At 35.5% G+C, this 26,901-nt stretch overlaps 1 protein-coding gene across 6 annotated transcripts in view; it reads left to right on the top strand.

Moving 5' to 3' along the window:
- The window catches only part of MAN2A1 (mannosidase alpha class 2A member 1), a 134,290-nt gene that overhangs the window by 48,603 nt on the left and 58,786 nt on the right, over positions 1-26,901 (top strand). For all 6 annotated transcript variants that reach the window (XR_002433190.1, XM_021379729.1, XM_021379730.1 and 3 more), the window contains exons 8-12: positions 4,571-4,748; positions 8,382-8,584; positions 14,643-14,828; positions 15,602-15,716; positions 18,688-18,755. Coding sequence is in view for 5 of the 6 variants with exons in the window: in XM_021379729.1 (XP_021235404.1) it covers positions 4,571-4,748; positions 8,382-8,584; positions 14,643-14,828; positions 15,602-15,716; positions 18,688-18,755 (750 nt within the window). In the remaining variant the exon portion in view is untranslated. The remainder of the gene's footprint in view (positions 1-4,570; positions 4,749-8,381; positions 8,585-14,642; positions 14,829-15,601; positions 15,717-18,687; positions 18,756-26,901) is intronic.

The raw sequence follows: 26,901 nt of genomic DNA, 5'->3' as shown, positions 1-26,901 counted from the left end.
GTTATTTAGCATGAGTATCAGAATAATGGTATGTGGTCCTAGTTGCAGAAATTCTTTGAGATCTTCTGAAGAATATTCACAAAGCAGAAAAAAAACCAGACAAAGAGCAGTAGCACAGTAGTACTGTGTGTATTTATCAGATGTCTTTACTGTTCTTTATTTTGTGTTTCCATAGGTTTAACTTTGATGTGGGCCAAAGCCGTAATTCATAAGTTTTTTATAGTAATTAAACTTATACTATAGAAAATGTGAAACACTGTTAGAGAGCTTATCTTAAGGGAAATGGAATCCAGGTCTACAGTTGGAAAAATTTTGATATGTGCTGAATGACTGATGAAAGTAGCATAGAGAAGGAGAGCTTTCCTGATTTCTGACTGTAAAAAATTTACAGTATTTTACTGTACATAATTTATGTAACACTATAATTGAGATTGGCCCAATTCCCCTAATTCTATATTAATTTTGGAAATTAACTGTGCAAGGGCTTTCAATACAAAATCCAGTGAGTAGATATGTAACTTGTGGTTTGCTGTAATTTTTGTGAATTGAAGATGGTTTGTCTCCAGCCAGCAGAATACTTAAGGAATAGCAGGAATAGCACAGTTTAGTATTCTGTAACTGCAATACAGTGAGATATTTTCCCATGGTATATCCTTATAGTGCTTGGCCATCTGTGGCCTAGGTTTCCTAGTGTGAAAGGTTTAAATGAATCTATGTCCTGTATCTTGTGTGTCCTGTTAAAAAACTAAAAAAAATTCAGATGCAATCCAGTTCAGTTTTTCAAACAAAAAAAACCCAGTTGTTTATCTACTGTTAAGAATTACATTTCAAAGTTTTACATAACCATTTACTTTACCTTTTTGAAACTAAATAAATTGGAAGATGGAACTGCTAAAGTTTTTTTTTTCAGAAAGACTGTATTCTGTGGTCCTGTTTACTGCCTTCAGGCCTTGTATAACATCTGTGAGTGCAAGAGAAGTCTGTGGAGGTGTTCAGAATTATTGCAGACTGCTGAGTGTGACAGACATTAAGAATAGCAGGGTGACTTTTAAGTTTTAGTCTAGATGGTGACGATTTAAAGTGAGCTGCTGTCATCAGAAATGTGATTTGTAACATTAAAAAAATTACATATATCACAACTGTCATTTTTTAGAACTAGAAATGATGATAGGAAAAAGTAATTTTATTTGAAAGTAGAAAAATGAAAGATGAAGGTGACAAGAGAGCAATAGTTATGGTAGAGTACAGATAGAATTTTCAGTTACTGTGTGCTTATCAATAGTAAAGAAAAGCTTACATGTGTTTAGGTCCAAGTTACATAAGGAAAAATCCTGATTATGTGACTGAGTTTGTTGCGACAAATGTATGAATGAGTGACAAATGCTTTAACAAATACTTGAAATGTGCAGGCCATGATGATAGTATGGAGAGCCTGCTTGGAATGCAGTTTGAGCTTTTTTTTTTTTTTTTTTTTTGTCTGAACTTATCTGGGAGCTTCCAAGATGCCACTTTTGCATAACGATCTAAATTAGACCTTTTTGTAAGAAATGGTTCTTTCATCATGTTGCATGGAATCAGTATAAGATGTGTGGCAAGTAGTTTTTGAAGGTACGATCAAGTTGAAGTATATCAAGTCTCAGTATGATCTCAAAAACGTAACTTTCTGCATTAGTTTTCAGTATGTAATTGGAAACTGTAGATAAATTCTTGTGTCTTAATGTGGAGTTGCAGCAGGTTGGTAGATACTGTCTAAGGAGAAAGTGAAAAACTGATTCATTGTCTTTGTGTTCAGAACCTGGCTTATTTACACTTGTAACGCTGAAAACAGTATGTGAATTTCACCTCCAATGATGTACTTTCAAATAACTCCATTAAAATATGAGGAATACTGGTTTGCTGGAGAATGCTAAAAGTATGACTCATATTTAAAGAAATGTTGGAATATTCTAGAAAAACTTTTCTGATTGGGCCTGTGTAACACAAGTTCTACAGTTCTTTATGAAGAAGGGATGTGAGAAATACAGGAGTAATTTGAAAATCTATGTCATAAGCTTTCCAAGACTAAGGTCTGTAGCACAGTCATATCTCTCATTTCTGGTTTGTTTCTTGAGACTGAAAAAATACAGGAAATCTGTACTGCATGGATCTGAATAAAGTAGTACTTGATACATTAAATTTAGAGGCAGGGTTTACATCAGTGACCTTTAATCAATGCTAGAATTGCAATTAAATTGATAAAAACACATCTCAAATGTCCACATGGGATTGCTTTTGATTCCAATACTATTATAGCCTTATGTGCATTCTAAAGAAATATTTGATTGAAAACTTAAGACTCGTAGCTGTTGGATTTATAGTTGCCCTGCAAGTTTAATTGCGATTAAAGGAAGGAATGAGGTAGAAGCCTAATTGAAAGCCTGACCTTTTTAAATTACACCTCAGAACAGCACTGGTTATAAAGACTCTTTGTACATGCCTAGTCTTTCAACTGTACCCTCACCTATATGTTGTAGTTCTAGCTTTTGAGCAAACAACTTGTATCTGAGTTAAAGATTAGTCATACCTTCGAGAAGATACAGCTTATTTTTTGCCTCTCCTTGAATAGAATTGAATTGTTTTGTTTGAGGAAGCTTAGCTTATTTTGGTGAACGTCCCTTTCCTGTGCTTAGATATAGGAAAGAATCAGAACTGCAGAAGAGTACACTCAGTACTCTACAGGCATAGAAAATTGGTTTTCTACCTCTTCCCCTACTGCTCAAAAGGCACTTTGATCATTCAGCATTTTCCTCTGTACTATCGGTGACCTTGCTCAACAAGGAACTGGCGAGTAGAATTAAACTGCTTATGTGGCATTGGTGTTTGCATTTGATCTCAAATTCTTGAGATTGGCAGCCTAGTAGGAAGTACTTTCCATGCATAAAGATCTCCTTCACAAAATTACCTGAATAGCAAATTGCAAATCAACTTAATAGCTTTGTTTTGTAGTTGAGATTGTAGAGCGAGTGAGACCCTTGTGCTTGATGTGCTGTATGGGCTTAAGCTGTGACTTCACAGTCCCTATTGTCAGCCTGTCATTTTGGACTTGCTATTAGCTGCTGCAAAATTCCTTCTGATTTCCACAGATAGGTAGCTGCTGCTCCTCCTTTGATAAGAGCTGGAAAACTATCCTTGTCAATTGCTTTTTGTATGTTTTAGCCAAATATTTTGAGTTTTTCTTTTAAATAGAGACATTTGTGATATGAAGGATTACTTATTTTTTCAAAGGTCTTAAGCAGTCAGTGATAATATGAAGGCTTCTGAAAGAAAGGTGAAAATTATTGTTGATGTTGTTACTGACTTTGCCGATTAACATTATATTGATACATTAAGAAATGCATTATGTATTTTGTCAACAATTGCAATATTTTTTTACTGTTTAAGAAGCCAATAAAATGTTGTTGCTGCTGTTATAATATAGGCATTGTTACATGGCTAGAAAAAGTTTATCATGACTAATCCATTCGGTTTTCACATTTTCATTAAGGGCGATAGAATGAACGTATATCAAAGTCTACCTAATATCTTTCTGAGGAACAAGAAAGTGAAAGTGTTTTTGAATCTCAGTGTTGTTTTTTTTCTTCAAAAATATTATTTGTCTTCAGCAAGTTCGGCCTGTGGGTTTTTGATGACTCTTTCTCACTACTGCCTGTGAGTGATTTCAGAAGTTTAATTAGAGGCCAACTTTTCCTGAAACAGAATTCTTAGTAGAGGATATACCTGACTTGCTATGTCGGATATTTAATTGGTGCTTTGTAATGGAACTAGTTTGAAACTGGTTTGTTTTGTGCTGATGTGTTCCTCCCATCCCTGTACATTCAGATGATGTGTTTACTCAATACTTACAATGACAGAAACATATATTTTCCTTGCCAAAGGACTGAGTAGGTGCCAAAGGGGAATTTTACTGCTTTTTCCTTTTTTTGTTTAATTGTTTGATTGCTTGGTTTTGTGTGTTGTTTTTTTTAAGGCTGTTTTTGAGGTTAAGAGGGTCTGACTCCAAGACAGGAAAGAAGTTGGCTGAATGGGAAACAGTGGTTATTAACAGTGGTCTTCCAAAATAAATCTTTTTTGCAAGGCTGAAGTTCCTACAAGATTAATTTATGGGGTATTATTCTGTTGAGGAGGTACAAAGTAAGATGTCTTAGTGAATTACAGAAGGGGATGAGAAGTGCTTGCTTATTATTTTAAATAAGGGCTGGAGGGGATTACGATTGTTATCTAAATATAAAGCAGGTAAACATAATGTAAAATGAAGGTTTGTTTTGGCACTGGAACGAATTGATGCAGTCTGACCTACTGTTTAAGATCTTGATAAGCTTTTTGGAAGATTTAATTAGTATAGTTTCTGCAGCATAGTTGGTTGAATGTGGTGCCCCAATAGAGGGAATTGCATCTAGCTTTTAGTTACAAAGAGAAACAGAGTAGTGTATGTCTTGTTTAGGGTCACCCTAACTCATAGCTTGATGTCAAATAATTGTTTCAAGTACTGACCTTATTATGTTTTCTGAATTATATTATTTTTTTTTCCTAGGGCTTGGATGATCTTAGATCAATACAGAAAGAAGTCAAAGCTTTTCCGTACTAAAGTTCTGTTGGCTCCACTAGGGGATGATTTCCGTTATGCTGAGAGCTCAGAATGGGATCAGCAGTACCAGAATTATCAGAAGCTGTTTGATTATATGAATGCTCATCCTGAATTGCACGTTAAGGTAAATACAAATCTTCTTCTGGTTTGTGGAGAAAACTGTTTCTCAGTATTCTGAAATACAGTGGTAAAACACAAGTAGTTTCAAAGCAAAACATTCCCAATAATACTGTGTGCTTCAAGGTTGTGAGTAATATCCAAACTAGATTACTTTTATTTCACAAGGTTCAAGCTTTGTTATTTTAAAGCTCACAGGGTTTGCCTTCGTTATTTGAAATGACAGTATTTTCTTACTGGAAGTTTAGGAAACTTGTTGCTTTGCTTGGTCCTCTTGTTTTTATGTCCTCTGGTGTTAAACAAACAAAATGTAAACTGAGAGGTGATTGCTTGCACATATTTTTACTATTAAAATAATACTGTGTATTACAGTAAAATCTATGATTAACCTGACTACAAAAGTAGTGAATTATCAGAGGAGACTGTATTTTAAATCATGATGTTTAAGTGTTAGTATCCATATTCATACATTCTGGTGTGTAAACTGCGTACTTCAAAGACTTCTACAGTATACACTTTCTGAAATCTGATACCTTTTCATCACCTCTCAGCATCTGAATAAGAGGTAGTGGAGCACAATCTTGTTTTTTCTTATGTATGAAGTTGAGAGCACTATTTTTTTTTCAATATTTGGTCTTTTTATACCTGGTCCACATTTTTCACTACTTTTTCAGTTTGTGTGTACAGTATATACACTGCCTTCTCTCAGATGTCCTCCATTACCTTAATTCTGCAGATTTGAGTGGTGCATTAGTTCTTCCTGCTGATTTCTTCACCAGTGTTCTGCGTAAGAAGGATGATTTGTTGGGCTCACAGATTGTCTGAGAGCTGAATTTTAGTATCCGTTTCCTGTGAGGTATAGATGACATGACAAATATTTGCTATGAGGAGGGAATAAACCTGGAAAATGCTCTTCAGCTATCTTGCAATCACTAGTTTTACTAGGCTGAACAAGTAGTTACTCTTAGGGCACTAACAGCAACAGGCTTTCTGTTGTCTCATTTCCTACTAATCAGAGCTGTGTGAATTCATCAATGCGGCAAAAGCTGAAGGCTCTGCCTCTAATTTTGTTCTTCAAGGACAATGTCTGGTTCTGCTGAGCAAGGTTCTGCTCAGGTATTGTTAGGGTCTCTAGGAGTCTGCTTCATTAGCCCTTGCTTGCCCACCTGGATTAACGCCTTGGGAATCACAAGAAGTAACAAGCCCTTTTTCTGTTTTTTAAAATTTATACACAAAAAGAAATTTAATCCTCATATTCATCTGGAGTACTGCATCCAGGCCTGGGGCCCCCAGTACAAGAAAGATGCAGAGGAGGGTCACTAAGATGATCAGAGGACTGGAGCACCTCTCCTATGAAGACAGGTTGAGGGAACTGGGCTTGTTTAGTTTGGAGAAGATAAGGCTCCGGGGAGACCTCATTGTGGCCTTCCAATACTTGAAGGGAGTGTATAAACAGGAGGGGGAATGTTTACATGGTGGGACAGTGACAGGACAAGGAGGAATGGTTTTAAACTGAGACAAGGGAGGTTTAGGTTAGATATTAGGAGGAAACTTTTCACTCAGAGGGTGGTGACATGCTGGAACAGGTTGCCCAAGGAGGTTGTGGATGCCCCATCCCTGGAGGCATTCAAGGCCAGACTGGATGTGGCTCTGGGCAGCCTGGTCTAGTGGTTGGTGACCCCGCAAACAGCAGAGGGGGTTGAAACTAGATGGTTTTTATGGTCCTTTTCAACCAGGCCATTCTATGATTCAGCCATTTGATACCTAAGGTGCTTTGTTTAGATGCAGCACCATTAGCCTTACATTCTATCTCCTTATTTATTTAGTTATTTGCTTCTTTCCTTTTTTTAATATATATTGGTGTCATTTCTGCTTGGAAATAAGACCTTAGCAGCAGAACTTGCACCCTGCACCCTCTGCTGCACTTTCTCAAGTGAACTTAAACTCCACGGGCAAGTAAAAGGTCTTGGTTAACTTCCTAAGAACCTAGAGTACATAAAGATTTTTTCATTGTCCTGCCTTAAGAGCCCTGATGACTAGGATAATATTGGTCATACAAGGGACTGTCTGCTTTGCCTTTTTGTATCCCTCAAGCTTGCGGGTACTGTCTTTTGATGCACCCTGTAAAGGGCTAGTATTATTGCATTATTTTTCTGATTATTTTTAAAAATGACCAGAACATAATTAGTTTTTGTACTCCTTGATCATTTTAGGTCTCAGTAAACAATTTCCTTAAATATAGATTAAAGAAATAACAAAAACTATTGAAATGCAATTTTTATTTTCTGATCAGCAGTCATCTGGACTTCTACAGATGTTGTAGATCTAGAGAACAGCAGTGTTCATTTTTAAAATAGAGGATTAAGATAACTGTGCTTTTGTTGTATTACATTTAGTTTCTTGTTTAGTTCAGATGTCAACTTAGAATCATAGAATTAGCTAGGTTGGAAAAGACCTACAAGATCATCCAGTCCAACCATCCACCTACCACCAATAACCCCACTAAACTATGTCTCTCACCACAACATCTAGATGTTTCTTGAGCACCTCCAGGGACGGTGACTCAACCACCTCCCTGAGCAGCCCATTCCAGTGCCTGACCACTCTTTCAGAAAAGTAGTGTTTCCTAATGTCCAGCCTAAATCTCTCCTGGTGCAACTTGAGGCCATTCCCCCTCGTCCTGTCACTAGTTACAAGAGAGAAGAGGCTGACCCCCAGCTCACTACAACCTCCCTTCAGGTAGTTATAGAGAGCAGTAAGGTCACCTCTGAGCCTCCTCTTCTCCAGACTAAACAATCCCAGCTCCCTCAGCCGCTCCTCATAAGGCCTGTGCTCCAGACCCCTCACCAGCTTCGTCGCCCTCCTCTGAACACGCTCCAGGGCCTCAATGTCTTTCTTGCAGTGAGGGGCCCAAAACTGGACACAGTACTCAAGGTGGGGCCTCACCAGTGCTGAGTACAGAGGGACAATGACTTCCCTGCTCCTACTGGCAACACTATTTCTGATCCAAGCCAGGATGCCATTGGCCTTCTTGGCCACCTGGGCACACTGCTGGCTCATGCTCAGCTGAGTGTCGACCAACACTCCCAGGTCCGTTTCCTCTACGCAGTCTTCCAGCCACTCTGCCCCAAGCCTGTAGTGTTGCCTGGGGTTGTTGTGGCCAAAGTGCAGGACCTGGCACTTGGTCTTGTTGAACCTCATCCCGTTGGCTTCAGCCCAGAGATCCAGCCTGTCCAGATCTCTCTGCAGGGCCTCTCTACCCCCAGGCAGATCGACACTTCCTGCCAGCTTGGTGTCGTCCGCAACTTAGCTAATACTGAGGTAATACTTTGCTCATATACTAGCCTTACTCACACAAGAGAATATCTGTGAGACTTTTTGAGAATTAGTTTGTATTTTGGATGTTAATGCATACTTAAAATGGCAAAAACATTTTTTGTATTTCTCGAACGTGAAATTCATGAAGAACTTCTGAAAGAATCATTACCCTTGTCTGAAAAGCGTTCAGGGAAACTTTATAGCTTAGATTTCTGTTATAATTCTTCTTGAAGATCGACATATTCCGGGAATGTGTGTGTATCGTTCTCTTCATATGTCTAAATATACAAATTGGAACTATAGTTATTTTAATTTTTTTCAGGCCCAGTTTGGAACTTTATCAGATTACTTTGAAGCTCTTCACAAAGAAAGCAATTTGGGTGAAAGGAGCAGCAGCTCATTTTTCCCTGTAGTAAGTGGAGACTTTTTCACCTATGCAGACAGAGATCATCATTACTGGAGTGGATATTTTACATCGCGACCCTTCTATAAACGACTGGATAGAGTCTTGGAATCCTACTTACGGTAAATACTGTTGTCCAATAAATGTATAATGTGTCATTTAAGATGTGAGAGAGGTAAATGTGTAAATAAGTGTGTTGGATAGATGGAAAACTATTTGGAAATCTGTATTTTAAATTTACTTGCAACGAGGATAGCGCAGTAGCCTCCCAATGTTTAGTAACAATAATTAGTCAATATACCTGAAATTTTGATCAGTCCACAGAAATAATGATATTTTTTCAATCCAAACAAGTAAGTTATTCTTGGGTATTATTCAAGTGACCATCAAGTCCTGAATCCATGAAAAATAGCAGGTAGCATGCTTTTTATTTCTGTTTTGGGTCTAGGTGTCATCTCAGTCCTTCCTTAGAGTTTTGGAAGGATTTCAAAGGCAGTTTAGAAGTAGTCAGAAACATTGTGTTACCTCAAACTGTCAGCATTGCCTTGTTGTGAAAAGCATTTGCATCTTTTTTTAAAAGAAAAATAATTGTTGCTCTATTAACATGGTAATTAAATGATTTTCCTTAATGGTAGCTGTGGATCAAATGCACTGGAGAAAGACTCAACTGTATTTGTGGCTCCAGGAACATATTTTGGACAAGACATATGATGTGAATTTTTAACTTGTCTGTTCCCAAAACTTGGGGATTCCATTTACAAGTATGACACTTCAAGGGATGCCTTCTGAAAGGATTTTTTTGGGTCTTTTGGAGGACCTTTTGGAGTATAGGTATTGGAGTGCAGCCTCTTTGTGCAGGTCAGACTCTTTTGGGCTATAGAAAAAAATGTGCAGTGATGAATGATACTTAAAGTATTTCTGATTACATTTTTTTGTGTGTTGTAATGGTGGTGGTGGAGGGAGCAAGAAAGGTGTAATATATAGCATTTCAGAGAATCTGAAATCTAGAGAAGTGTAGGCATCCCAAACCTGAGATGCATCTTGTACATGACTGGTAAGGTCTGTTTATCTTGTAATTGAAATGGCTTTTTTAGCCTTCTTTCTGAATTCAAAGTATAGAGAGTAACGGATCTGAGGAAAAATAGTGAAGAAGTGGGAACAAGAGAAAGACTAAGAAATTTAAATTTGAGGGCCTGAAACTTAAAAAGATGTTTAAGAAGAGAAGATGTAGTAGAACTTTAAAAGAATTGCAGTGAATAGGAAGGAGAAAAGAAGCTTCACAAATTTCAAAGCAGTGAGGAAGGAAAACAAAGGCAGGCAGCAAGGAGAAAAATAAGACCAAAGTTGTAAGGGATGACAAAAAGCAAGGAGAAGTTCCCTTCAGCAGGATAATGTAAAAATACTACAGTAGAGATGAGGAAATGACTTTTGTAGTATTTTGGTTTTGGAAAAAAATAAAATGATGCTTGTTATTCATATTTCATATTGTCTTGATGCTGAAATGTTTTCAGTGTTGGCTTAGTATTTTCTTATTGCTTGTGTCATCTAGCATTGTGTACTGGATCACTGGCTGATCTGAGTCTTGCTCTTCCTGTTGTGGAAATATTTCATTCTCTATGCTGCTTTTCAAAATGTTTTCTTGCACAATTTTTTTAAATTCTCATTGAAAATACATCTTTTTTACCTGTTTACAGACTCATTTTTCAAAAGTGAAACAGTCTTGTTGAAATGTAAGGACTTGAGTCAAAACAATTTTAGTAGGATATGGTGTGCTTGCAAGGAGTGTTCATGATATAATTAGATTTCTATTTTAGCTTTACTTATCTGGGATTTTTTTAAATTTGTACGAATGATGTTAAGAGTGTTTGCAGTCTTCATTTTATTATCAGAAAATAGTTAAACTTGATTAAATAAACTTACTGAGAAGAGGCAATTTGAAGTTGAGATACCTTGCTAAGGTCTCTCAAAAACATTAAGTGCTTTTTAGCAGAATGGGATGGTCAGGGGTAATAAAGGTCTTCAAACATTTTTCATCATGCCACCCCAGCAGAAACAAATAATTCCTCTCTGCCTTTCCCTTCTTTATAAGTTTGTTCATTGAAAAATTATGGAATAGTTCAGCTGGAAGAGATCTGCAATGACCATCAGGTCGAACTGCCTGACTATTCAGGTCTAACCAAAACTTAAAGTGCAATAAAATAATTGAGGGCATTGTCCAAATGTTTCCTGAACATTGAGAGGCATGGAGCATCAACTGTCTCTCTAGGAAGCCTATTCCAGTGGTAGACTGCCCTCACGTTAAAGAAATTTTCCTAATGCCCAGTCTGACACCCCTTCCCAGTGCAGCTTTGTGCTGTTTCCATCCTGACATCAATTCCCAGAGCCCTGCACCTCCCTTGCTTCCCCTTCTCAGGGAGCTGCAGAGGGCTATGAGGGTCACATCTTGGCCTGTTCTTTGCTGAACTGGACAGCCCAATGTCCTCAGCCTCTCCTCGCAGGACATGCCTTCCATCCCTGATACAGTGTGTGTATCTGTCTGTCGCCTATCAATCTATCTGTGTATATACACCACCTAGCCATTGCTTTAGCTCTCTGGTCTGATGGTGGAGGGTCAACAAAGGTGAATATGCGCGCTCACTTTTATTTAGCTTACTGGGTCCAACTCCCTCTCATCTGCATTGTTCCGTGTTCTGCAAGATTCAGGAGACTTCACCAGTCTGTGGTGATTGTCCAGGCAGAGTGTCCCGTAGAGTTCCTGACCTTTATTTGACCTTGTCCCTACTTATGCTGCATTAGAGACTCAAGGTTATGTGAGCAAGCTCCAGCCTTTGATAAGGCCCATTAAGTACAGCCTCTTCCACACTGCAGAGCCTGGGTTGTGTGTTTTGAGACCAGGCCCTGCAAGCTATGCATAGGTATCTTTCAAGAAGGCCTTGACAACAGTAAAACATGCACAAAAGTAGAAATAAAGGTTGAGATAAATACTGTTTTTAAGTAGTATGTAAGTAGTAATTAAATTAGTATTTTTATTAACAATTTATTAATATTTATTAGTAAGTAATAGATTTATTAACGTTAGAAGAAAATTCCGCATCACAATAGGTTGTCTTGCCTTTTAATACACGTGCACTGAACTTTAGAGATGTACAGGGCTAAAGTCTGAGATTAAAAAGTGTAAAACAGAAAGCTCTCCTTGGTCTTTTCTTGAGGTTACTGGTTCTCTTTCCTTAACTGTATGAACATTCAGGAAAAAAGAATTCTGTCCAAGTCTGCAGAATACAGTATTGCTAGCAATGTAGCAAAATGGCAAATTGATACAAGCTCATAATTTAAAAATTGTGAACTTAGTTTTACTATATATATATGTATTTATATATACATATATAAAAAACAACCTACTTTATTCTGTGGTCTTAAATATTGTTGTGTTCCAGACTTTTTTGTATGTGTTTAATTCTTAACTGCTTATCTCCATGGTTGCATTTTCTGGATCCATGGTGTTGGTGTTCTAGCGATTTATATCAAGTAATCATATTTTTGTATTCTGTTAGCACTTTAATTGAATTTAAAGCGCTTTTCATAGGGTGAAAGAGACAAAGCTAGAGATCTGTATGCCGGTTCGCTTTTCTTTGGTGAACTATTGCCAGATAGCTGCTGGCATCCTAATTTCTGTAGCTGTACCAGTATATTAGGTGCTGTGGAACCCCAAATTATAGTCCCTTCTACGTTCTGACTCTTCCTGGGGATAGTATTTTGCTGTCTGATGCTAGACAGTGAAGTGAGAGTTGTATTCCAAGAGAGTGGCTTTACAGCATAGATTTCCTAGTCTTATTACTGGATCCTGTGGTCAAAACCATTTGAGTTTACCAGATGTTTATTAGTTCACTTTTTCTTACTAGATGAAATGAAAAAGGTGGAGAGAGCTGGGAATGGTTAAAACTTGACCTTTTGTATTGATCACTGAAAGACCTTTGCTGCCATGCTTTTTTTGTATGTTTTTGATGAAGGAAAAAGCTTAATGTTTTGTTCGTTTGTAGTTAAATGTCTGTAGTTCAGGCAAGAAAAATTTTGAGAGAAAATAATTACTTGATCAGTCTCCTGCCTTCTGTGAAAAAAGCTTAAAAGTGTTATTCAGATTGGGTGGTATCTGTTTCATTAATTATCTCTTTCTGCTATGAAAAATTGTCAGCCTCTGTATGTTATTGCTTTGTGAGAAATGAAGATTTGGGGAAGCAAATGAGGTCAGAAGTCTCCATTTGCAGTTGTCAGATAATTATTTTAGATTTTGCAGAGTAGTTTTAAACAGCAGATTTAATCTTCATTACATCAGCTGAGCTTTTTTTTTAAAGGATGTCTTGCTAACACTGTTCAACATTTCGTAGTAATCTGTAGCCTGCTACACAGTTGAACTTATAGAACAGATAAAATCATGATGATGAAATAAACATGTGTCTGATAAACATGTATCTAATTGTTGATTTGTGCTGTCTTAAGGGTTTTACTCTTTTCATGTTGGATGTAGTTTTCCTTCAAATTCTAGCAGAGCATAGCAGCAACTCAGCTTTTAAAATTGGGCATATTAAGTGTATAGGCTAAAATATGTCAAAGCTAGTCATTTACAGAAATCTTGAATAGTAACATATTGTTTTTATTGAAAATTTAGGAAATTGAATTCCAAAACTTTGTTCTAAATTTTTATATCCAGGTGCAATATGCAGGTGAAATTGTGACCTGACGTTTTCATATTAGAATACTTAAAACATCTATGAAAATTCAGTTGTGGCAGATGGAATAAAAAAAACTATTTGGGTATTTGACAGTTTAACTCAAGTGAAATACCTGCTTAGATTTGAAATGTTCGTGTGGTCTAATAAAAAAAATAGACCAAGAATAAAATGTTTAATTTTAAGCTTCTTTTATATAAAAAATATCTTTTTCTGTATTCGAAGAAAACCCTTTTAAAAGCTTTTCTGAACATTTAATCAGAACTTGAAATGTTGCGAATGTTGTGCTTTTGTAAAAAACTAAGAATGTTAGGAGCTTACAAAGGGCATTTGTAAGGCATTTAAAAAATACCAAGAAACATGTTTTTCTTAGGAACATTTTATTTTTTAGATTAATGGCATTATTAATAATAAGCTAATGAGAGCTGATCTATCATAAGAATCTTTGTTCTTAAATGAAAACAGCCTTGTTCAATACTGATAGCAGACAAAATTCATTGCCTAAGATTCATGTTTGTTATAATGGATTAAGGATTTAATTGCATTTTAGCTTTATCGTAGCTTTATTCTTCTCAGACATTTTACATCATTACTTTATTTATATTTGTTTTTCAGTAGTTATGCTGCAACTTTGTGTGAATTGCTTTCAAGTTTATTTTTGATATTTGCAACTTTACACCATTAAAATACTTATCCATGTAAGAGTGTAAGGTAACTTCAAAACCTGCAAAAGCTGCTAAATATACAGATGAATCTAAACTAAACTTTTGTTCTTAAGCATTAAATCAAAGCATGTTGGCTATTTTACCCGGAAAGGTTTTCATCCTTCAATACCCTCTATGTAAGAACATGTAAAAACAAGATGTATAAATGCTTGTAGGGGTGACTAGAAAAGGCCACATCTTGAGAGTTCAGAAGCTCTTGGTGAAATCGCTTATTTATTCAGGTTACATATGAAGTGGACCTAAAGATAAAATGGTATAGTCTTTGAGAAATCAGTGAAGTAATACTTGGTTTATTCAGTGTTCTGTCAAGTGGAATTACAGAGTGAAATTACAGCAGACTGGATAATTTTTAAGTAACTTTTTAAGTTATGCTTCTAATATGCTGTGGTTTGAAGTAGAAGTGAGAAGTATCAAGGCTTTATACAACTTCCATGGGGAGATTTTTTTAAAAGACGTAAATTCTTGCTTCTAAGTTAAAGTTTTATATAATAGAATATTACTATTGGTTTCTTTTCTGGGTGTTTTTCTTAGGTCATTGAAGCATTCTGCTGTTTCAAATAACACTGAGACTTGAAAGGAAAAATCTATATCTAAAAGACTAACCTATTAGTTAGATACGTAAAACAGTCACATTTTTCTGAAAGACAGAAGTGTTCAGAGTGTTCCTTCTAGAGAAAGTGGCTAAGTCCATTAAACCTTTAACAATATTTCATTTTTCTCTACAATTTCAGAGCAGCTGAGATCCTTTACTCCTTGGCTTTGATACAATCCCATAAATACAACAAGATGAGTGTATTTCCTTCAGTTGATAACTATAAATTGCTGACAGAAGCGAGGAGGAACGTTGGACTCTTTCAGCATCACGATGCTATTACAGGAACATCAAAAGATTGGGTAGTTGTGGATTATGGCACTAGGTAATTTACTATAGATATATACACTTAAATCTCATTTTCCTGTTTTTATTAAAAAAAAAGTTATTTCAAACAGGTACACATTTACTACAGTTTGCAAATTGCTAAAAGTGTAATACTATCAGTTAATCTATGCATTTTATTGTTGTCTATTGGAATATTAAGCATTACTAAATCTGATTAATTGTTGGTCGATGGTTCAACATGTCTATTAAATAGATTATTATTAATTATTTTTTAAATTGCCTTTAAGATAATCTTCTTTGAGCCTACTGAGTTCATGGGGAATATTTTTAAATTTCAAAAAATTATTTATCTATAAAAACTGATCAAAACATATAAATTAGTGCAGTGCGCTCAGTTGTGAGAGATAAAGGGTTTTTTTCGCTTTACAATTAAAATTGCACAGCTATGTATTTAATAATTTTTAAACTTTGTGTCAGTTGAGAAAATGGAAGTGATGGTAATCATTGAAATGAATTATTTTTGAGTTTCTGATGATTTCATTAATCCTGCTTAAATACAGTCTTTACTCAGAACAACTTTTCAGGTCAATCTTCACTTCAGATATTGGAAATAAAAAGTATAAAACACATACTAACCTAAGATTAATGTTTTATAAAATACGTGGTATTTTGGGGGCATACATTTTGTGATATAATAGTGGAGTGAAAATTACCTCATTTTCAGAATGCAAAGTAGGAATATAATGAAATTCAGAATAATTGACAGAAAACAATTTCTGAAAACTGATGCTACTTCAAACATTTTAACAGGCTTTTCCATTCTCTAATGAACTTGAAGAAAGTGATAATTGACTCTGTTCATATTCTTATCCTGAAGGACAAAGGTGCTTATAATTATGATACATCAACTCCATTTCTTAAGATGGTAAGCTATATTTCTTCATTTTTTCTAAAAAAAAATGGATACTGTGTTTTCAATAATGTTAAATGGCCTGGGAAAGGTCAGACTGAAATTCGCTAATGTATGGTTCAAGAACTTCTTAGCACTGTTCATATTGAAATGTTGGAAAATAAAAGGTGAAAACTTCAGCTGTTGATGCTGAAAAGAAGTTCACAACTTAAATAATTGGGCTTATTTTGTTCCACATTGTGAATGACATAATTAAATTGAGTGTTTAGATTTTCTTACAAATTGCATTTGTTGGTAATTTCAGGAAAATAGATAGAATGCATGAATACGTGATGGTATGCAGCCCTATAGTTTGACACAGATTGTTACTCAGAATTCCTAAAGTATTTTCTATCTTGAATAGAAGTCTAAACCAGATTTTCAGGACAAAGTCTAGACAGGCCTTGTGCTTTTTGCTTTAGCTGAGCTCATTATAAACAAGAATCTACTGAAGTTAGTCAGCAGTGGATCTCCATACATCATTTTGAGACTCACTTTACATAGAACACTCTAAAGAAAGGTACTTGGTAATATTGTTTACATTCAGTATTGTTATTTTTTCTCCTTTCTAAACATGACCTGTCCACTTTTATACCTAGATAATCTTAGGAATTACTACACCTGTAATAGATTGAAAATGCGATTCTTTAATTTGTTTACATATCTATGTATATATAGTATACACAATATAGCATATAACTAAAGTATATCATAAGCCTAATATTTCCATACTACTGTGGATACTTCATAGAATCATAGAATGGCTTAGGTTGGAAGGGACCTTAAAGATCATCTAGTTCCAACCCCCTGCCATGGGCAAGGTTGCCAGCCATTAGATTAGGCTGCCCAGGATCCTGTCCAGCCTGGCCTTGAATGCCTCCAGGGGTGGGGGCATCCACAGCTTCCCTGGGCAGCCTTTTCTAGTGTGTTTCCTCCCTCTGAATAAAAAATTTCTTCCTAACATCTAATCTAAATCTCCCCTCTTTTAGTTTACAGCCATTCCCCCTTGTTCTATCAGACCATGTAAAAGGTGGTCCTCTTCTTGCTTCTAAACTTCCTTCAAGTACTGGAGCCTTCTCTTCTCTAAGAAAGCCCAGTTCTTTCAGCCTGTCTTCACAGTGGAGGTGCTCCAGCCCTTGGATCTTCTTTGTGACCCTCTTCTGGACCCTCTCCAAAAGCTCCACATCTTTCCTGTGTTGGGGCCCCAGACTTGGATGCAGTACTCCAGCTGGGTCTTTGCAAGGGCAGAGTAGAGGGGAACAATCACCTCCCTTGCCCTGCTAGTCACCTGTCATTTGATGCAGCCTGGGATATTCTTGGCATATGGTCTGCAGGAGCGCACTGCTGACTCTGGTCCAGCTTTTTGCCCTTCAAATACAGACACCACCATTTTTGTCAGCCATGAACAAGAGCCTGCATGCTGCCCTTGTAAAAATCTACACCACTGGAGGTGACCTGCTGTTGGTGTCGCCACTGCTGAAATGCACCACCTGCCACCTCACTGTGCTCACACTGATGATTTGGTCTCCATAAATGTTCAGTGAGCAGTGATGAATGTCAGTGGGTGCCATTTTTTCCACATGGAGGAATTCCGTGACATAGCTCTGCTTCATACACACTTCCATGTCAGACAGTATTTTGTCAGACCTCTCTGCTGCAATCTGTCACATGGCAACAAAATGTAATAGAATATTGTTGGGAAGGTTCACCTTCCTCTTGCTATACCACCAGCATTCACACTGACCTCTGAAATTGTGGGCCAGCATAATAATGTAGGAGGCATTGCTTTTGGAACAGCCTTCTTACTGTTTGGACCAGTCCTGTATATAATAGTATTTAATTGGGTGCAGAAAGAAAGTTTTCATATGTGTGGCAATAGTTTAATCTGAAAAACTTTTTTTAAGGATGTTTTTTGAAGTATTCTCAGGAACTGGGAGCTTTTCACTTTGGTTACAATTTCTGTAGCTGTCACAACTATATGAACGAGTGCAAATGAAACGTTGCTGATCAGCTGTTTTCTTGCTTAAAAACTGAGGTAACAGTGATAGCAACATCTCATCACTACCTAATCTCACTGAAGCTAGTATTAGAGAAAAGAGAAACTAGAGAAAGACAGGGATTTATGTATGTTGTGAAACAGTTCTTGAAGTAGTTGGTCATATAAAAATTGAACACACACCCCGAAACTGTTTTTGAAAGAATTGTTTATGACAAGATCTTCAGAATACTAACCTTGAAGTCTGTGTGACAAAAATAGAGGATTATAGGACTTCTGTGAGTAAATAGAAACTTAGTTAGTGCACAACTGTCTGCAGAGTTTGAAGGAGGCTGGTGATAATAACATCTGGCATGCAAGAATGAAAATATGATATTGCAATTTAGTAACAGTAACAGACATTAATAGAAGCAAAGATTTCTCACTGAGTTCTTAGAAGTGAGGGCTTTTTCTTCTGTCTTAAATAATTTAAAATCTTTACTGACTCTATGTCTAAACCATAAAAATTACAAATCACCTTTTGAGAAGACATCTTTCTGTGTAATACGCTAAGTCAGAGTTCGATTTATGGTATGGCTAGCATGTTTTTGTACTTCATAAAATGTATAATTAAATAAACTCATATCACAGAATCACAGAATCATAGTCTTGTTGAAATGGACCTTTAAAGGTCACATAGTCCAACTCGTCTGCAATGAACAGGGACATCCAAGGTACATCAGGTAGCTCCAGGGCTGATCCAGCCTCACTGCCCTCACTGAAAAATTCTTTTTACTAATATCTAAACTAAATCTACCCTCTTTAAGCTTGAAACTATTTTCCCTTGTTCTATTCCAACAGACCCTGCTAAAGAGTCTCTCTCTATATATATTATATTAAAAATAATATATATTATATATAACTGATATGTATTAGTGTATTCAAAAGCTAATTCATAATGTTCTGTTGTAGGATGATGTTCAGTCTTCCCAAGATTCTTTGCCACACAAGACAGTTATAAAGCTGACGTCGCAACCAAGGTAAATAATTCATATATTATTTAGTGTCTGAGATTCTTTTAGTAATAATGTTTTCTCCACTAACTGGCAGTTTTTATGTTTTCTGATTTTCCTTTTAAATAAAGGTACAATGCAGTTTAGCATGTTATGCTGATGTTAATGTCTGTTTGAAAGAGGACACCGTACTTTCAGTATATGGAAGTTTCCCCCATTGCACTAATTCATCTGCAGCAAGTGAAGTAGTCTGATTACTGTATGCTTTAACAGCATTGTAATTATTCATAACTTAGGACTGAGAGCAGCAAAATTCTAATTGAACATGATTACAGCTGGCTGGAATGCATTGTGAATTTTTAAAGACCTAAGAATCGCAATACATAAATGCTAGGTTATATTTGAAGAGTTGATTTTAAAGCTATGTTTTCTCTTACTTCCAAGTTTCAATTGTAGTAAAGATTCTTGCTTCTTTCTTTATACCTTATTCTAGAGCATTCAACTGTAAGTGATAACCTACTTTCCCTATAGATATTCAGTATCCAAACTGAAATAACTTAGACATTCATTAAGACTGATACATCTAAATAAAGTGAGTAAGATGTATAGATATGAGAGCTGCTACGTTTATCAGGAAAATAATACAAGGCTATTTTGTTCTTCAGGAGCAAGAGATTTAATATTTATTTAAAAGTAGTGAATGTTATTTTGCTGATTTTAATATTTAATTTCCCTGTTTCTGGCAGGCAGCAAGCTAGTAAAACTTAACTTGCCTAACTCATGAAGGTGACACACTATTATAACTGCTGCTTTTCAGAGGTTCTCAAAAAAAAAGAGTGAAGTTTTGTCCTTGTGAGCCTTTGGAGGAAGCTGTCTTCTGTCCTCTAAAGTTAAATGCATGTAATGTGTATGCATGCACAGTTTTGATACAAACTTCTCTCTAGGACAGTCATGTAAACTTGCATACTTTTTTTTAGTGGGCATTTTAGTCTCTTTGTGGACTGGATAGATGCTGAATAGGTTATTTCAAGCTTGTTGTCCAAAATGGTAAAAATTGTAGGTGCCTATTTATTTATTTAACTAAATTTTTTCAAATTTTTCAAAACATCTATCCAGATATCTTCACTAGTAGACTGTTTTATATATATTGTAATAAACATTTGCTTGCCTGGAAGCAAGTTGTAACATAAATTGTTCTTGCCATGTGAGTATAATGAATTGAGTATACTCACAATTGAGTATAATGAACACTTCTGCTTTCCCTGCCTGGTTTACCTCTTGAAATTTCCTGTATCTTCCTTATGTTCCCTGGCAGGTCTTTTGTTTGCATCCAGTGTGCTACTTCTCTCTCTGCATAGTATGCTTAAGTATTTTTTTTTCCCTTCTGGATGTCAATGTATTTCAAGCAATTTATTTTTTATTTGTAGTTACACATTAAGTAGATAAACATGTTAAACTTCTTTGTTATAAAATTAATGTTATCCTAGGAGCCTTTTATTTATTCTCAGAACTTGTCTTGGTTTACTAAAAAAAAAAAGGATAATGCTGGAAAAATTCCACTAATTTTTAACTTGTCTGGTATTCTGAAGATACCATAAAGTCATATAGTTCACCTTCCAGGCAGTGTGTAATCAGAGCTATGGGTGATGAAATAGAGAGTTAAAAAAAGGCAGGAGGAAGATGACAAGGTAGTATTGTTACTGCTGCCTGAAAACCTGCTTCCTTTTTGCAATGACTTCCTGTTTTGAAACACTTTAGAGTAATGCGTAAGTATACAGTACTGTATGTTTCCTATGTTGTTAAGGTTTTCATTGGAAAATGTGCATGCTTAGTATTTTCTCTTATAAACATGAGAATAGTCTTGTATCTGTATTCTGAAACTCCATTAACACCATTACTATTGTGAAAGGTGATGTGTTAGCTAAGGCAGTAACTTTTGACGGAATGCATATGAGTATTATGATTATCTATGTGACTTATCTAGGGAACTGTTTTATTCCAATACAATCTTAAATGCAACTTGATTATTTATTATTAAGGATTTCTGTTTTTAAAACTCAGTCATTGAAATGTCTAAGGTGAATTGATTTTCCAGTTAGAAGTTTTATTATCTTTGTTGTTTCTGTCTGTAGCACAACATCTTTAAATTTCTTTCCCTTCCTGTGTTTTAATATACTGTTACTGGGGACAGAAGTTAGGTCACTGTAACTGATGAAGTGTTACTCCTCTTTAATTCGCTGAATATTTAGCTTTTTGTAGTTTTGCATTTGCATGTCAAGATCTTTAAAAATACCTGTATACTCAGTTGATCATTCTTACAATATTTTGATTCATATCATAGATTTACAGAAGTAGACTACTGATAGGAAGCTCATGAGATATTTTCTTTTTAATCTCAGTAATTAGACTTGATATTGTCCATTTCGAATCTGATGCTCAACAGAAAAGTAATTGATTATATACTTTTGCCTCTTTCTTATCCAGTCGTCCTTTTATTTCTTAGTTCTCCTCACTGTTTTTGATAGCTAAATTCAGTTGTAAATGTAGAAAACTGGTTGGACAGACTGCACATGAGAGCTAGTACAACTTCATTACATGGAAAAAAAGAATAGAGGAAATAATTTATATTTTCCACTAATCATTGTTCTGGTACAAAGTTCCTTCAAGAAGTGTCTTTCAAGTTAGTTCCTAGAAGATATCACTTTTAGTATATTTGGTGTTATTTTGCACCTCACCTATATATCTCGTTCGTCTGTAGTGTTCTTCTGCTACCTTCTTCTGAATCTATATCTTTAACAACAACAAAAAAGCTTTTGATTTTATTGAAACAGAGTATTTAAAATCTTACTGTTACTTTGCTGTTTTGGAACACTGACGTGGTCCTGTGATTAGACGTTTGAGTGCTGAAATTATAGCCCAGTGAATTAACTAAACGCCTTTTAAATACTTAATGAATTGGAGAAAAAGAGACCACCGAACTCTGAAATGTTCATTAAATACCAGATATTAATAAGATAAAATTTTGACAGTACTCCTTTATTCCCCTTACCTATGTAATTCTTGTGTAGTTATGGCTACTTGAGTGGTGTTTTGTGAACGTTACTAGGATGAGAATTTAGTTGAAAAGATCTGAAATTATCTTTGCTGATGCTGTTAATTCAGTACTGTTCCATCTAAACAAAGGGAATAAAAGAAGAAGGAAGAAAAGCAAATAGAAGAAAAAGGAAACAACGTGTAACTGAAAGAGCTGTGTCACAGTTAATTTTTTAATTCTGACGTTACTCTGAGAAATGCTGGAACTCAACAATATAATACTTCTAGTTTAGCAGACTGACAGGTTTTTGGGCAGCTTTTTCTGCTTTAATGAATATGGGCAGCAAAAATGTCTATTTAGTTAACATACTGTTCTTGAGTGAAAGAAGACTGGGCAATATAATTAAAATGGAGATTCAAAGGGAGGCAAAAAGTAAGATTACTCTGTTTAGGGGCCGCACAAAACCAGGAGTATGAAAACTTGCAGGGTCTGTGATGTGTTCTGAAAGATTTTAGGATCAGTGTCATCCTGTATGACGTTCTCATGCTTGATTTGGGGTTTCATAAGGATCTAGCGTTTGATGTGGCTTACATTTTGTTAGTTTCTTCTTAGCAGGCACACCATTTTATTGTTTTTCTGTTTTGTTAAAATTTTATGGACTTCCCATGGCTAGCTTAGACTTCTGCTACTGTTACACAGTAAAAAATAACTGTGTGTACTGTTATTTTATTTTTTTTTAATGTGTGAGTCTAGCTAAAAGCTGCTTTCTCTAAGATTTGTTACCAGCTCTTTTCCTTGTGGGGAATTCACGAAATGTCTTCCTGCTTATGTTGTTCCTTTTACCACTTGTTATGTCTGAATGAGAGAATCCAGGATAATTAAGACTCTCAGGAATTCAAAGAAAATCAGTAGAGTTTAAGCCATTGTTGTTTTTTTTTTCTCTCCCAGAGCTGAGGCTGTTTTCAAAAGGAGATACTATTTAATCTGTGGCAGAATCCTTCAGTTTACTTGCTTTAAATAAGCAAATAAAGCTGAAGCTGGTGATATTAATGCCATGCTCTGCATGTGAGACTTGATGTGATTGTTTAATGTATAAGCAAAGCTTCATGGTTTTTGAAAAACTGTAGTTTCCATCTGGAAAACAAAGCTTTCTCAAGATAATATCCAACCAGACGTGGAACTACTTCTGTTCTGTTGTGAAATTAACAATTTCTATAGTAAGTCTTAGGGATGGATCCTGTGCGTGTGCTGTTCAGATTTTGCATCATACTTAGTTATCAGTTAAGAGTACAGTTCTTAAAAACAATCCTTGCTTCTTGGGGCTAGTCTACCAGAGGTCATGTTTTCTAAATGTCAAGAGACTGTCGTGGGAGGATTAACTTCTTGCCTCCATTTTGGTTGACACTGTTGCTGAAGGGTATATTAACATCATGGGTAGCAGGATTTCCCAGTCACTTGTTTACTGTTTTTCCTGGCTATGGTATTGCATGGTAATGCAGTACGTGACCAAATACCTGAATTGGTTCTCTGTATCAGCTTGAATTTTTTACTATAATTGTTTACCGCAACATGGTTAAGCTTGGGTATTAATTCTGAATACTAGGGTATTAATTCTGAACAAGATATACTGTATTTATACTATAATCAATGATTTCTTCAAAGATCTTTTTAAAAAAACAAGTATTTGAGAGTGATATCCAGTTTGTGAGAGAGAGGTCCATTTTTTTTTGTACCAAATTGAGGAGATGAAATAATGTGTGCCATTATCCTTGCTTCAGTATCTGGTAACAGGTAATGTTACCAGATTTTAATTGACAAGGTTTTGACATAAGTTGTGTATGTCCTATCACATCCACATTTTTTTAATTCTAGTTGAAGATTTTGCAGGTTAGTTGCCTTTTCATGAATTCAGCCAACAAGTATATCCACTGCTTTCTCAATGTAGCATCACACTGTAGAATTACAGTATCATGTACAATACATGATAAAAAAAATGCATGTACAAAAGTCAAAGCTTGTACAAAGTCTCACTTGGCATGATGTGCGTTACTGTATTTTGTTAGTAGATATCAGGAAGAACAACTGAAATGGAAATCTTGGCGTGAGTTGCCAAAAAGGAAAGCTGGTCTCATGATGTCATGCAGTTCATTAAAGCTTCACAGCAAAGAAACATCTTTCTGAGCTTAGAGGGTAACCATGGATTGGAATAGTATTTTAATACTCTCATGTGGCATCTTTAACTTTGAAAGTTTAGTTTTTTTTAACCTCTTTTGTCCACGTTTGTACAATCTAAATTGATATTTAATGTAGTTTCAGGGACAGAATATTCTGACAGCATTTGACATTTTAATCAAATATATTTTAATTATATTTTGTTTTCCTGAGTTCTGAGGTAAAATACACACACACATATGTATATACACACACACACACACACATATATATATGTATGTATGTATGCCCATGTATTCCTAGTTAAGTATTGAAACATTTGGGGTGAGGGGGAAAGACAGCTGGAACAAGGATTTTTTTAAAATCCTTCAGGATTTTAAAAATGGTCAGTGGTGGAGTGGGAAATCTTTAAGGAAAACAAGAAAGAATACAGTAGCATTTAAAATGAAGCCAAAAATATTTGTGGAAGTTTTTATGTTGTTAATAAGCATTCTTCTTTTTCGATGAAAATCAGTACACTTTTCATTTTTAATTGGATGAAGTAGTGATAGCAGTATGCTCAAGCTTTTGTTTTCATTATAACTTCTGTGTTGTTAACTGCAAGGGAGGTGGATAGGATGAATGGTCATTTAGTGAAGCCTTAAGACAGTTTTATTCTGATAATTACTCATAATTAAGCTTTTGTGTTCTTAGCATAGTAGTGCAAGTAGGCCAGAAACTAGAAAATCATTTGAGATTATGTGTGAAGAGCTTTATTTTTAGATTCTAAGACCGTGTCTGCTTAAGCTGAATACAGCCTAATTATTTTTTAAATATCTTTAAGTGTTAATCTCAGTGTTCAGCTGTCGCTGACGAGTTTGCTAGTTTGCAGGTGACCTGTAATTGCCATTAACAGGTTCTGTCTGTTACAAACTCAAGGTCATTTTGACTAAATGAAATATTTGGTTTTTTATGAACACCAACCTAGTGCAAAAGCAGAGAGGAACTTTGCTGACATAGGGTAACTCAGACATCTGAGATCTGAATTATCAGTTGATATCAACATGAAATAAATGTTTACGTAAAAATCACTCTAATAGAAACAGTGATTTTGAAATAGATAAAACAAAAAGCAGGTTACACAGGTGGAATATGGCTCTGCAACAGTCTTTGTGACCAAAAGGGGCAAATTCTTCATTGACTGTCAGATAGGAGAGGGGATGAAAAGTGTGGAAAAGTTAACAGCACCTTTATTTCCCCCTCCTTCTTTAAGGTCACAACAGTTTTTCAGGGATTTCAATTTTTATTGTATTGAGTTTTCTACTGTTTGTGTGGACTATACGTAGGCTTCTCAGAACTGACACCTGAAAAGACACTATCACTTCGTTAGAGGTTTTATTTGGGAACTCTGAAAGCATAACAAGTAAACAAAGGGATGAGGGTCTGCTTTGATATAAGGCATAGATCTTAAAAACTGAGAACTATGATTCATTTTCTGAATTAATGAAAATTTTTATTATTTATTGGGAAGAAAAAGGCAGCTTTTATTTGCAGTTATTTGCACTCAGAAGCTTTCTGTGGAATTGATCTTTATTTTTCAAAACTCAGTTTTGACTGTCATGTCTCTGAGTTCATGCTCTAGAAATTACATTTCAAACATCTAATCATTAGTTTTTCATTGCATTTCAGTTTCTTACTGTTGATACACCAATGAGTAATTTTGTTTACTGTCTTTTTAAATTGCATTTGCAAAGTTATACCAGAGACCTAGATGATATACTTGGTAGTATTTTATCTTTGCAGTTTCTCAAGACTGTACAAGTTTACTATTTTCAGCATGATGTACAGCATTTCAGCAATTTTTGTGTCAGTTGTAGTGGTAGTGTGAAGTTACCTTTATCAGATAATTGTATTTGATGCTTTAAAAAATTAACATTAAATACTAAAAAGAAAAATTCTGCAATTAGATGTTAAATAATTTCTGGATTCCATTGAAAACACTGTAATGAAAATCTAATATGAAAGGCATTAAGAATAGGCTAAAAACCAAAAGGAATAGGTTGAAAAATGAAACAAAGCAACAACAACAATAAAAAACCTTTTTTTTTTTAAAAAAAAAAAAACGAACCCACAACTACAAATAACCAGTGATCTGTATGAAGGGATATGCTGGTAAAGAACTGTCCACTAATGAAAGACTTGGATTGTATATACATACTTGTAGTGGCTTTGGAAGCAGAAGCCATTCTTCTTCAGATTGTTACAATACTTGTGTATTATTTCTTTTTTTCTTCTCCCATGCTCTGGCCCCTTCAGCCTTTTTATTGGAGTTACTTTGAGGCAATAGGATAGTTAGTCCAACCCTGTCAAGGCACAGTCTGAAGTGATATGGCATAATAAAGTCTTTCTGTTCTTCTGAACCAGATTTTTTTTCCCTTTTAAATGCAGATTTATAAAGCCTACACTACAAGAAGAACAAGGAAAGGATTTTAGTGAAGGCACTTCCTGATCCTGAAAAAGTCAGGGGGCTTCAAGCCCATCTTGGACTTCAGACCTCACAACATTGTGGTAAAAGAAAAATTTAAAATAGTGCCTTTGGACTTGATCCTTTTATCCTTAATTGGAGAGTAGTGTTGTGCTCCAAATTAGGTAATGTGTGCCACTAGAGTCCATCCAAGTCTCAGGAAGTACGTGTATCTGGCATATGTAGTACGTACATAACATTTTACAACTCATGTCTTAGGTCGATGTTGGTTTTTGTGTGTGTGTGTGTTCTCAAAATTTATAGTTCTTACTGTGCTGTTGTCTGTGTTTATTGTAAGTGCTGTTTACTTGAGGGTGTCCAATAGTTAATTCTTGAGACAGACACACAAAGGTTGTGTTCTCTGCAAGAGCAGGAGGATTAAATACTTGTAGACTGCTTAATTGTCTGCCTTCTGCAAGAGCTGTGGATATAATAAATATACATCTGTACAGTTGCAGGAAGAA

This window comes from Numida meleagris, chromosome Z (genome assembly GCF_002078875.1).
Source record: "Numida meleagris isolate 19003 breed g44 Domestic line chromosome Z, NumMel1.0, whole genome shotgun sequence".
NCBI classification, from domain to species: Eukaryota; Metazoa; Chordata; class Aves; order Galliformes; family Numididae; genus Numida; species Numida meleagris.
The sequence above is the reverse complement of the archived record's forward strand: the minus strand, read 5'-3'. Positions and strand labels throughout refer to the sequence as shown.